This window comes from Odocoileus virginianus, chromosome 6 (assembly GCF_023699985.2).
Source record: "Odocoileus virginianus isolate 20LAN1187 ecotype Illinois chromosome 6, Ovbor_1.2, whole genome shotgun sequence".
Lineage (NCBI taxonomy): Eukaryota > Metazoa > Chordata > Mammalia > Artiodactyla > Cervidae > Odocoileus > Odocoileus virginianus.
This window is the reverse complement of record NC_069679.1, coordinates 26,566,579-26,580,558: the sequence shown is the minus strand read 5'-3', so window position 1 is coordinate 26,580,558 and position 13,980 is coordinate 26,566,579. Positions and strand designations below refer to the sequence as shown.

At 37.9% G+C, this 13,980-nt stretch overlaps 1 protein-coding gene across 1 annotated transcript in view; it reads right to left on the bottom strand.

Annotated features, from left to right (window-relative positions):
- RTF1 (RTF1 homolog, Paf1/RNA polymerase II complex component) overlaps positions 1-13,980 on the bottom strand; it is a 46,607-nt gene that overhangs the window by 16,656 nt on the left and 15,971 nt on the right. Inside the window, exons 3-4 of the mRNA XM_020877567.2 lie at positions 7,639-7,786; positions 6,108-6,312 (exon numbers count right to left, since the gene is read on the bottom strand). Of these exons, the coding sequence (XP_020733226.2) occupies positions 6,108-6,312; positions 7,639-7,786 (353 nt within the window). The remainder of the gene's footprint in view (positions 1-6,107; positions 6,313-7,638; positions 7,787-13,980) is intronic.

The window sequence follows — 13,980 nt, the reverse complement described above, 5'->3', positions numbered from 1 at the left end:
GTCATCCCCTTCTCCTCCTGACTTTAATCTTTTCCAACATCAGGGTCTTTTCAAATGAGTCAGCTCTTCGCATCAGGTGGCCAAAATTTTGGAGTTTCAGCTTCAACATCAGTCCTTCCAATGAACACCCAGGACTGATCTCCTTTAGGATGGACTGGTTGGATCTCCTTGCAGTCCAAGGGACTCTCAAGAGTCTTCTCCAACACCACAGTTTAAAAGCATTAATTCTTTGGTGCTCAGGTTTCTTTATCAATATATAAAAAAAAAAATCATTGAATCACTTTCAACCACTTTCAATGGGTGGATTCTATGGTGTGTAAAAATATAGCTGAATAAAGTTATTTTCAAAAGTTAATACCTGAGGTGCTGGAAAACTGGACAGCTACATGCAAAAAAAAAAAAAAAAAATATCAGAACATTAAAAAAAAAAAACAAAAAACTCAAAATGGATTAAAGACATAAATGTAAGACCAGAAACCATAAAACTCCTAGAGGAAAACATAAGCAGAATACTCTTTGAGGTAAGTTATAGCAATATTTATTTGGATCTGTCTCCCAAAGTGAAGGAAATGAGAGCAAAAATAAACAAATGGGACCTAATTAAACTTAAAAGCTTTTAAAAGAGTAAAGGAAACTATTGACAAAACAAAAAGACAACCCACTGAATGGGAGAAAATATTTGCAAATGATAAAACTGATAAGGAGTTAATATAAAAAATATATCAACAGTTCATACAACTCACAATCAAAAAAACAACACCTGATAAAAAAATGAGCAGAAGACCTGGATAGACATTTTTCCAAAGAGGAAATGCAGATGACCTATAGGCACACGAAAAGATGGTCAATATTACTAATCATTATGGAAATGCAAATCAAAACCACAATGAGGTATTATTACCTCACAGAATGGCTATCATCAAAGAGAACACAAAGAACAAATGGAGGAAAATTAATCGGCGCAGCCAGTGTGGAAAACAGTATAGAGGTTTCTCAAAAAACTAAAAACAGAATCACCACATGATCCACTCCTGGGTATATATTTAACAAAAACAACAAAAAACTAGTTCAACAAGATCACACACTCCCATGTTCATAGCAACATTATTTACAATTACTAAGATATGCAATGAATGGATAAAGAAGATGTGGTGTATACACACACACACACACACATACACACACACAACAGAACACTACTCAGCCATAAAAAAAGAATGAAACTTTGCCATTTGCAACAACATGGATGAATTTGCAGGGGATTATGCTAAGAGAGAAATGCTGGGCTGGAAGAAGCACAAGCTGGAATCAAGATTGCCAGGAGAAATATCAATAACCTTAGATATGCAAATAACAACACCCTTATGGCAGAAAGTAAAGAACTAAAAAGCCTCTTGATGAAAGTGAAAGAGGAGAGTGAAAAAGTTGGCTTAAAGCTCAACATTCAGAAAACTAAGATCATGGCATCTGGTCCCATCACTTCATGGGAAATAGATGGGGAAACAGTGGAAGCAGTGTCAGACTTTATTTTTGGGGGCTCCAAAATAACTGCAGATGGTGATTGCAGCCATGAAATTAAAAGACACTTACTCCTTGGAAGGAAAGTTATGACCAACCTAGATAGCATATTAAAAAGCAGAGACATTACTTTGCCAACGAAGGTCCGTCTCGTCAAGGCTATGGTTTTTCCAGTGGTCATGTATGGATGTGAGAGTTGGACTGTGAAGAAAGCTGAGCACCGAAAACTTGATGCTTTTGAACTGTGGTGTTGGAGAACTCTTGAGAGTCCCTTGGACTGCAAGGAGATCCAACCATTCCATCCTAAAGGAGATCAGTCCTGGGTGTTCATTGGAAGGACTGATGCTGAAGCTGAAACTCCGATACTTTAGCCACCTCATGCGAAGAGTTGACTTATTTGAAAAGACCCTGATGCTGGGAGGAATTGGGGGCAGGAGGAGAAGGGGACGACAGAGGATGAGATGGCTGGATGGCATCACTGACTCAATGGACATGAGTTTGAGTAAACTCCGGGAGTTGGTGATGGACAGGGAGGCCTGGCGTGCTGTGGTTCATGGGGTTGCAAAGAGTCAGACACGACTGAACTGAACTGAACTGATGCTAAGAAAGGGGATTCCCATGTGGCACTAGTGGTAAAGAACCTGCCTGCCAATGAAGGAGACCTAAGAGATGCAGGTTCGATCCCAGGGTGGGGAAGATCCTCTGGAGGAGGAAATGGCACTTCAGTATTATTGCCTAGATAATCCCATGGACAGAGGAGCCTGGAGGGCTGCAGTCCACTGAGTCGCAGAGAGTCGGATACGACTGAAACTACATAGCACACGCTAAGTGAAGTAAGTCAGACCCAGGAGAACAAATACTGTATGATATCGCTTATATGTGAAATCTAAAAAATACAACAAATGAATACAACTAATGAATATAACAACAAAAACAAAAAAACAGATCCACAGACACAGAGAATAAACTAGTGGTTACCACTGAGGAGAGGAAAGTGGGGAGGGGCACTATAGGGGTAGGGAATTAAGAGGTACAAACTACTATGTATAAAATAAGATACGAGCATATATTGTACAGTATGGAATATAGCCAATATTTACAATAACTAACAATATAATCTGGGAAGAGTATAACAAGGCTGTACACTGTCACCCTTATTTAACTTTATACATAGTACATCATATGAAATGCTGAATGAATCACATGCGGGAATCAAGATTGCAAGGAGAAATATCAGCAACCTCTGATGTGCAGATGATACCACTCTAGTGGCAGAAAGTGAAGAGGAACTAAAGAGCCTCTTGATGAGGAAGAAAGAAGAGATTGAAAAAGCTGGCTTAAAACACAACATTCAAAAAACTAAGGTCATGGCATCCAGTCCCATCACTTCATGGCAAACAGGAGGGGAAAAATTGGAAGCAATGACAGATTTATTTTCTTGGGCTTCAAAATCACTGCAGATGGTGACTGCAGCCATGAAATTAAAAGATGCTTGCTCCTGGGAAGGAAAGCTGTAACAAAGCTAGGCAGCATATTAAAAAGCAGATACATCACTTTGCTGACAAAGGTCTGTATGTTTGATTTTTCCAATATTCATGTACAGATTTAAGAGTTGGACCATAAAGAAGACTGAGTGCTAAAGAATAAATGCTTTTGAATTGTGGTGCTGGAGAAGACTCTTGAGAGTCCCTGGGACTACAAGGAGATTAAAGCAGTCAACCCTAAAGGAAATGAACCCTGAATATTCATAAGAAGGACTGATGCTGAAGCTGAAGCTCCAATACTATGTCTATTTATTTATTTATTTATTTAAGTCAGTGCTATTTTTATTCCCATTTTTTAGATGAAGTACAAAGTACAAAGAAGTACAAAAAAAGTTATTTACATAAGGTCATACATCTGGTAAGTAGTAGAACTGGGGATTTGTAACAAGATAATCTGATCTCAAAATCCATGCTTTTAAAGCACTATATTATGTTGACACTCACTTTTAATAAAGTACTTAATAACTTGTAATTATGGAATTATTTTAGACACTAAGTTCCATGTCTGTGTGATTTACTACTGAAACTCCCAATGTGGATGCCAGAAATATGATCAACATTCAATAACTGATTATTAGATAAGTTGGTCAGTATTTACTGAATGAATATTAGGGAATAATAGTGCCTATTATCATCATTATAAAATCTGGCCTAAAATGTCATCTGCTTTGTGAAGATTCTCTTATCTCACATATCACTCTGGACATATTTAGTTGTTTCTACCTTTTTGCTCTCAAATTTATTATGAATAATTAGTCTTATCCAAGAGCATGAGGAGTCTTTGAAGGCAGCGGATATTTAATTCATTTTTGGATCTCTAATATCTACATCAAGAATGCCTGGTATATAGTAGGTGCTTGATTAATGTTAAGAAATAGGGAAAACAGAAAAAAAAGGCATTTAAGTAGATGATACATGATAGATAAATAGGTTATTATATAACCAACAGAGAATCCAAAAATAAGTTTTAATCTAATGAGATAAAATTTAATTGTAATAACTGTATAGTTCTGTTGAGGAGTCCAATAACTAATTGCATGAGATGGCAGGAAAATTATGCTTTCCAGCAATACACACTAAAAGACTTGGTTTTAGTGAATAATGGTAAAAGTGAAAGTGAAGTCGCTTAGTTGTGTTCGACTCCTTGCGACCCCATAGACTGTAGCCTACCAGGCTCCTCCGTTCATGGGATTCTCCAGGCAAGAATACTGGAGTGGGTTGCCATTTCCTTCTCCTACTATGTCTATTTAACGTGAACAGCCGACTCACTGGAAAAGACTGTGATGCTGGGAAAAACTGAAGGCAAAAGGAGAAGAGGGTGGCAGAAGATGAGATGGTTAGATAGCATGACTGATTCAATAGACATGAGTTTGAGCAAACTCTGGGAGATAGTGGAGGACAGAGGAGCCTGGTGTACTGCAGTCCATGGGGTCACAAAGACTCAGACACAACTTGGCAACTGAACAACAGTAAACAATATAAATGGAGTATAACCTTTAAAAATTGTGAATTACTATACATGTTACTTATATAATATTGTATATCAACTATTACATGTATCATCTCACTCTGAACTTACAACAATCCCTCAAGGGGAGGCTGAGGCAGGAGGAGGGTCAGATCACCTGGCTAGTGAGTTGGACTTGAGCCTAGACTTTCTGACAGAAAATATCAGTGCTCTTTATACAACCAAGTTACCTTTATGCACTAAGTTTGAATAAGTAAGTAAATAAATAATAAAAAAGAGAAAGCTAGAATAGGGGAAGAACCTAACAACCAAAACCAACACTTTGGGGATTCCCTAGAGGTCCAGTGGTTAGGACTGGGCCTCCACTGCAGCGGGCATGGGTTGGATCCCTGGTCAGGGAATTAAGATCCCGCACGCTGCACAAAGCAGTCAAAACAAAGACAAAAACCTCCAAAACCAACAAAACAACCCCCCCAAACAAGTAAAACCCCCCCAAAAACAAAAAAAACACCAAAAAGGATGCCTCATTACTGGTGCTGCCACTACATCTCACATTAGGATGCTAGTGATGGTTACACAAAAGTTTCTGAGTTACCATGTACTGACCTGCAGGTAAACAAATGAGCTACAAAAACCTTCAAATTTCTGAGAATGGCTCTGAACTTCTGTCTTAATTCTCCTCACTGCAAACATTCTTCAACTGCCTCATTCATATAAGGTGAAAAACATAAAAACCAACCTTGAGATAAGCCACCTACTTCTCTTGAGCTACTTGGTGATTTTACCATAGGGCCCTACTGGCCTTGGTTGAGAACCTCTTGCTATGCTTTCCACAGTTCAGAAATACAAATTTTCGAAGTCATTCTTAACCATCTGGCAACTCTGGTACTGTTTCTCAAGTCCTGTTTGTTCCAATATAGGTAACCGTGGAAGCATCCACACTCAAAACAAAGGTCTATGACTTGCTGCTGACTGAAAGCCAAACATTCTTGTCTCGGATAACTCACCAGACTTAACTTGGTCTCCAGAAGGGACAACCAGGCTCCCAGATGAAATGGGGCTACCTGCTGCCAAAGAAAACGCTTCTCTATTTCTTTCACATGATTAGGTCAGGAAAGAATAATCCTAGTTCTGAGGACTATTTCCTGACATGAAAGCCAAGTTTATTTTCACCTTGAAATTCTTTCAGGAGATAAGGAAATTCCTTGACTTTTGTCATTTACACATGTAATCCTAAATACTGAAACACCTTTGTATACCAGAAAGCAATTTAACATTAGAGTTTGGAAGAAAAAAAAAAATACAAAAACCATGCTAGAAGGATAGTCAGATTCCTAACTCATAAATACTGAGAATTTCAAGTCATTTTTTTGGATGGGGGGTGCTGTGCTGCATGGCTTGCTTCCACAACCAGGTATTGAACCTGAGCCCTTAGCAGTGAAAGGGTGGAGTCCTAATCCCTGGACCGCGGAGGAATTACCAAAATTTCAAGTCTTAAACCCTAGGAAGACAGGGCTCCAAATGCGAACTTTGGAAAATTACTCTATTAATGTATCATTAAGGAACCACTACTTTACCTTTTTTTCAACACCTCCCTCTTCTCTATGCGGTTGAACAGTTCTTGCTCTCTCTCCTTTTCTGTCATCTGTTCCAGACGGGCCCTGTCTTCCTCATCTCCCATGAGGTCTTCTCCGTAGCCATCATGGAATTCCTCATCTTCTGAGGAAGAATCTGAATCTGAACTGGAGGAGGAGCTGTTGCTGTCAGAATCTGACACTTCACCTGCAGCACAAGCCCAAATACAAGATTAGGTGATGCTGCAGAAAACACGTGTTAATAATCATTCCTCCTCAAGCTCTCCTAGGTGAAGTGGAACATGGTCATCTCATTTCCCTGGTGACAATTCTTGATCCGCCTTTGGCAAACGCAAACACAGGTTACAGAATCTTACGCTAGATTAAGAAATCACCAGCATGATTTCTTAAATTGGATTTTTGTATTTTCAAAAAAATCACAGACCAAAGAAAAAAGTTGCAAGAATACCCACTGTTAACATCACCAATTTACTTTCTGTCTGCATATATAAAGCAATGTACACATTTTTATCACTTATTTTGCTGAACTGAGAGTAAGCTGCAGAGATTGTGAATTTTCACCGTTAAGTAATTCTTGTAAAAAGGAGAGTCTCTTCTTATATAACCAAATATACAATGATCAAACCCAGGAAATTTACCATTTAAGTCCATATCCACCTTTCATAGTACATATAGGGAGATGCTCTGAGACTGTGTAGACATCTTGTTCTTCAACAAACTCTTGCCCAGTGGTTTTAACACATGTCAATAACTCTTCAGTAAATCAATGATTACCATGAAGGTTGAAAATGGTGATTTTTTCAAACTACAGTTTCTTCTACATTTATTGGTCAGCATTTAAAAGAATCAATGTTTTAATAAATCACTGAACTGATTAGTGAATTTCTAATGTAATTGGATCTTGGTAGGACAAAGGGTGATGGAAAAAAGCATGACATATTACAACTGAGTTTTTATTAAGTAAAACTAGCCACTTTGTGCTTGACTCATTTGAGTTAACATTCACAGGCATGTGCTTAAAACCAGGTTAGGCCAATTCTGTACAAGCCAGTTTGTATATAAATGTTATTACTCAAAGGAAATGTAAAAGTTTACCAGTTTAGTCCGGGAACAAATTTATTTTCAAGCTAGTGTTAGCAAAAATTATGATTTCAAAACAACAACATTTTTTACTGAGTTTTGTATTTGGTTCAAGGATTTTCCTCCTCAGTTACCCTATGAATATCCAAGAAAAATGAAAGAGAAGGCTCTCAGGTTAAGGTGATGGAGACTCTAACGCAGGGACTCCTCGTGGGTTTCCTGGATGGGTTTCAAGGGCCTAACTAATGCTTTGGAATTGTATGTATTTTTCTTGCTTCATTCAGATTCTAAACAGATACACGACCACTGAAAAGATTAGATAGGCTTGCAATAAAGGCAGAGACCATACTGTGAATCAGGTACCTGTCCCCCTGATGTCTGATTCTGCAGCTTCTACACGTAAGAGTTCACTCCCAGGTCTAACTTGACTCACCTTCCTCAGGGGCTGAGCTCTCAGCTGAACTGTCTTTGTCCGAACTGCCTGAGGAAGCAGTTTTATTTGCCTGTTTCTTCATGGTTCCTTTCTTCTCTATTTTTCTGGCTTTTCCTTTCTTCTTATTTTTATTGCTCCCAAAAGTCCACTACAAGGAAAAAAGAAAAAGGAAAATTGAAACAGGAATTTTATTGAGAAAAGCTGTAAGATTTCAGAGTTAAGAGTTACTGATGTTCATCGAAATAATTTCAAGAGTCTCTATTGCTTTGAATCCTAAACAATACACTTTTATAGGAAGAAAGATAATGATTTTTGAAATTTTAGTTAAAACTTCATAACTTTTTCTCAATAGAAAAGCAAGTATGTCACCTTAATGGCAAGTCAACTGAGTTCACTAAAACTCAACTGGTATAGAAAACAGCTTCTAATGTTTCCTGTGGCAGAGAGGTCAGTAATTGCTAGAGGTTGGTATGTCTGGGTTTCAGTACACAGTGCATAGTTTAGTTCTGGAGTGGGTCCCAGGAAGGCAGGGGGAATAAAGCAGGTCAGCAAGAGAACTTCAGAAAACACAGGGAGAAAAGGATGCAGGCCACTGTTTGGCATGGACAGTAGCACTGGTACCAACTCCAAGGAGGCAGAAAGTAAGTATATAATAGATTATTGAAAAATATACATGTGTGTGTATCTTTTTAAAAAAATTTACATGTATTACACTACAACACAGTGCTTAAACTGGATCATAAATAGGAGATCCCATACATCTAAATAGAAGGAACCTGCAATCTGTATTATCAAAGTAACAGGGAGGCAATACACAATCACTCCAAGGCCAAAAAAAATCCATCTTCATCAAGCACTTTAATTATAAGGCTGAAAGAGCATAAAATCATTATTAAAATTCACAGAGACTATTTAGTTACATTAAACCATACCTCCTTTGATATTGTATTTATCAGTTTAGGAGAATGATTTTAGGTGAAAAGTACTTTACTTGGAAAAACTTCATTTTATGTACTCTAAAAATAATATTTATAACCATCATGGACCTATTGTATAACACAGAGAATGATACTCAATATCTTGTAATAATCTATACTGGAAAAGAATCTAAAAAAGAATATACACATATATAAATAAATACATCTGAATCACCTTTCTGTACACCTTAAAATAATACAACACTGTAAATCAACTATACATCAATAAAAATTTTATAAAACCCAGGAATTATAAAGCAAACTCAGAAAAGACTAAATAAACCAATGAATAACCATGGAGGGGGAGGATAAAAAATAACATTCATCTTTCCAACATCATAGATTGAATTATAAATCTGGTATTGACAAAAAATTTCTATATCTAATACTTTTTAAAAGCACCAAGTCTTTGTTTCTTTTATAATATGATCATCATAGACCCTATCTAACAATAGCCAAGCTCAGAAGTAAATTTATTTTGGAGTTTTTTAGGGGGTGTGGGTGGTGGGATAGTTCTGATGAGGTTTTCATCTTAGAAATGCTCCAGATGAGCTATTTTTAAGAACCACAGTCTGTTAATTTACCTTGATAAAATATTGTGAAAGGGTGCTATTTTAATCTTCTGATTTTTCATTTTAATTTACTCAGTTATTTTAATCGCTACTTTATTTTTGTACTCAGGAGCTAGGAAGAAGGGACAAGTGAAAATAAAACAGCTACATGTTCTAGATGATACCTTAAGTGAATAAATGACATATTAAGTAATACATCATTTATATATTAAGTGAATATATAGTTAACAGCAACTCTATAAGTGAATTTACTTCTCCAACTCTTAACATTTCAACACTCAGTCACTATTTAGAAACAAATTCCAATGCTTTTAATGGCTATGTTTCAACCATTTCAAATCTTAATCATTCAAGGAAGATACTTTCTAGGTCATTTTGAAAGAATCCAAGAGGCCAAAGTAATCAGTTTCTTAGTTAACTGAGCTAAAATATATCAACTTCCTATGCTGGCAATAGAGATATTATACTTGTTTCAAGAAATATCCCAACTATGCACATTACAGTCAATAAATATTGATCATGAAAATGAGCATGACCCATCTCTTCTAAACAGGGTGTCTTTTCAGGCTTTTTATGGAAATCCCTTCTTTGTACAAAGAGGTCCCTTTATACTTCTACCCAAAGGTAATATGGAAAGGCTCAGAACATAAAGGCTGAGCTTACTGGGGTCACATGTATCAAGATGGGCTAGGGTCTACTTCTGCCCACAGATTAGTATTACTCATCTGCAACAGAATCAAATTCTAAAATTCTGGGTGAGGGCAAGGGGGGAGTGTGTAAAAGCAAAAAGGGCTTAAATGTGAGGCCTTACAGGTGAACTCAATTCAGGAGGTGCTAGAAAGCTGTGTGTCTTCCTTTTCCACTGTCCATCGGCTTCAATCTGCCACTGCCTAAGCTCAACAACTGTCATCTACAGCTTATGATGCTTAACCCCTGGGTGAGAGGGAAGAAAGGTAAGCGTTAAAATAGAAAAAAATAAAGTGTTTCAATTTAACAGGTTTTCCTGGCTGAGCTGGTAAAGAATCCGCCTGCAATGCGGGAGACCTGGGTTCGATCCCTGGGTTGGGAAGATTCCCCTGGAGAAGGGAAAGGCTACCCACTCCAGTATTCTGGCCTGGAGATGTCCATGGACTGTATAGTCAATGGGATCGCAAAGAACTGGACACAACTGAGTGATGTTCACTTTCACTTTTCCTGGCTGAACCTAGGTGTGGGAAGGGAACCTTGTTTTCTTTCCAACAATTTTCAAAAGAAATGAGATGACAAAGCTGCCTCACCTCCCATGATGCTGACTCAATAGAGTCTGTCATGCCAATGGCAAACAACCAAACTCACTATATATGACAGGCTTTCAGGGAAATTTTAATAATGTAAGTAACTTTAGTTTAAAAAATAAAACTTCTTATGAATACATCTTTAAGAATAATATGTGCCCACTCCAGTATTCTTGCCTGGAAAAGTTAATGGACAGAGGAGCCTGGCGGGCTGCAGTCCATGGGGTTACATGACTGAGCATGTGTGCACGAGGGTGGAGGGAGATGGGTTGGTAGCAATAAAGTGGTAGAACTAAAGAAAAAAAGAAAAAGAATAATATGTGTTCATCATATGAAGCTTTGGGGAAAAAAACAGTATTTTTAAAGCTAAGAAAAGAAAAAAATCTGTATTTCTACTACCTAAAGGTAAATAATCACTAAAAATATGGCGCCCAGTCTCATTATTCCTATTTAATATAGAGAAAGAGACTCAAATTGGTCCTGATAATCTCCCAAAAGATTTTTTTCCCCTGAAGAACAGGTCATATTTGTAATATTTTACATTTATTCCTACAATCCAGAGGTTTCTGAGTGTTTTCTTGGTCTAAATACATCCAAGTACATATTTTAAATATTTGCCCAGTACCTCTCCTCTCAAGATCACAGACCCTAATAAACCATAAAGGAGATGGTCAAGAATTGTGGCAGGCAAAATCAATGTAGAAATAATCTTAACCCAATCATTAGCTCCAGAGAAGGCAGTGGCAACCCACTCCAGTACTCTTGCCTGGAAAATCCCATGGACGGAGGAGCCTGGTAGGCTGCAGTCCATAGGGTCGCTAGGAGTCCGACACGACTGAGCGACTTCACTTTCACTTTTCACTTTCATGCATTGGAGAAGGAAATGGCAACCCACTCCAGTGTTCTTGCCTGGAGAATCCCAGGGACGGAGGAGCCTGGTGAGCTGCCAACTATGGGGTCACACAGAGTCGGACTCGACTGAAGCGACTTAGCAGCAGCAGAAGCCATTAACCCAGAGATTGCTTACCTATTCCTATGAAAGTCTCATTCTGTTGACTCTAAGACAGAAGGAAAACTAATTCTTTCATTGCCAGAGGGTGGTAGTAAATGGAGTCTAAAGAGTACAGGATAGGATTAAAGACATATTCTTAGGCTTTCCCCATCCAGGAGAGAGTAGAAGAAATGACCTGCTTTTCTTAATTTGGTTTGGGAACTATGGCTGTAATGAAAGGCAAGCTCTCTGGTGACCTTAAAAGTGCTCTAAAATGCACCACACAGAAGACAAGAATGAGAAAACGAGTGCCTGCTGATTTGCATCCGAGTACAGAGCCAGAGCATTCCCTGAGGATAGCTGCTTAAAAACAATGTGGAAAAGGGAAAGGATCGACTGAAAGTCAGGACTCAGACACACTGACATCCTGCTTTCCCCAGCACTCACATGCAAGCAGGCCCACACAAAACACCAGGGAAGCATTATGTACATATGCAGTGATGGAAACCTAAACAGTGACTAGAAGGAAGATGTTTTCTTAAGTAATAAAAGAAATTAGCACTTTGACTCTCACTCCTGTAACAGACACTCTAATGGATGGCAATTATCTAATGATACAAAGAGGGTTGGGAAGTACTACATCACTGTGTGCCAGACTGACTATGTAGGGGTATTATAAGCAGGTCCCTACTCTGGGAAGCAGCTGACCTTCCTGGCACTCAACTGAAAGACAGGAAGGAACATGGGGTGGGGCGTGGCTGCCTTGGGCTTGGGTGGCATTGACATGCTGCGTACTCTGAGTATCCTGGAGACAGAAAAGCAAAGAAACTTCAGCATTTCAGAGAGGTTATCTCTAATGGGCAAGGAAGATCATATTCTAGGTCTCAGGACCCAGTTATTCCTGAAATGAATTTAGAGTGAAATGACATACTTTGAGGTAAGTAGGGTTTAAGAAGAATAGCTGGGCTAGTGATAAACTACAGGAATAGAGGTTCAAAGAATTGGAATAAGGCCCAAGCCCTCAACTTGAGACTGTTTCCTTATCTGTAAAGAAGGAATAATACTTGACCACATATCAAGATAGTGTGAGACTCAAAGGAGACTGAATGAAAGATGTTTAGAGCACATCAGAAACTATGAAGCTCTATATAAATGGAGGGTACTATTTTATGATGGGAAAAGGAAACCAGATATTCTGTGAGCCTCTGTTCTCTAACCTGTAATAAGGGAATCCAAATGATCTCTACGACCCCTTGGAGTTTTACAGTTGTAGGATTCTATATGAACTGAGTATTATACTAAATTGAAGCATTTGTCAAAAGGGTTCAGTAGTCATTATTCTAGATCTAAACAGTGGCCAATAAAGAGCTGTGTGGAGAGGGCATGGTTCCTGATTTAGGTAGTTTTCTTTCTCCCCTTGAAGATAGAAAAGAATCAGCAAAGCTGAAGAGTAAACACAAATGTCAGCCTAAAGGACATGAGGAATAGCTTAAGTTTTCTTTTTCCTTAAAAGAAACTAATTACTTTGTAATTAATCACAGTCTAAAGAACACTACTATACCTTATAATCAAGCAATCATGCATATTTAACTGGAAAACACAATCACAAGAATCCCTACGCTCAATCACAAAAACTTATAATGTGGTTGTGGAGATAAAAAGTGAAACAGAAATGATACCAAAAAACAAAGTAAAATATAATCAGTACTCCACTGCACTGTATGGAAAGAAGTGTCAGATTTGCTGTACACAGTTTAAGCAAGTGGTCCATGAAAATCACTTTATTTTTCATGTGATGAGATTTTCTGGTCTTTAGAAAATGAGGTGCTATAGTATGGTAATCTACATAGCCAAAAACCAAGAAGTATGTTAAAAAAAAAAAGGCTTATGAGCAATTCAAACAGCTACTGTTAAATTCAAGCAGAATATTCACACAAACTCTATGGGGCCCTGGCTTCCTGACCCCAGAGCAGATCAGATACAGGACCCAGAAGAGAGCCATCACTAAGAGATGAGACAATGGCCACTGCTTACCTACAATACTGGGGGAAAAGGAAAGGTACCGAAACCAGCACTACACAGCCTGGTATTGTGGAAGTCACTATTTCATAGTACAAGAACTGCTATTCATAATCATGACTAAATCAGTTTAAAAAACTGTATTTGACAAAACTTATCCAAAAATTTCAAATATAATAGATTTAAACTTTCAAAAGTTTAGTTTTAGTATTGGGATAATTCATCTCCATGGAACATCTTTTTCTACAAATATTGTGTGTATGAAAACCTTACTATACACACTGAAAAATATCAGCTTGGCGGTGAAAGCCTTTATCGGAAGTACGTGATGATTATGTATTATCTGCATGGTAAAGCAGTAACAAAACTTTGCTCTTGGGCATCTCAGCCAACTTCCTGGAAAACTAGTTATTAATAAATGAATTTTAAGTAAAACTTGTATCCTTTTCAAAATGTCCTATTAAAAATATTGGCGCCAGCAAACAATAATAAAGTAGTGGAATAGGAGT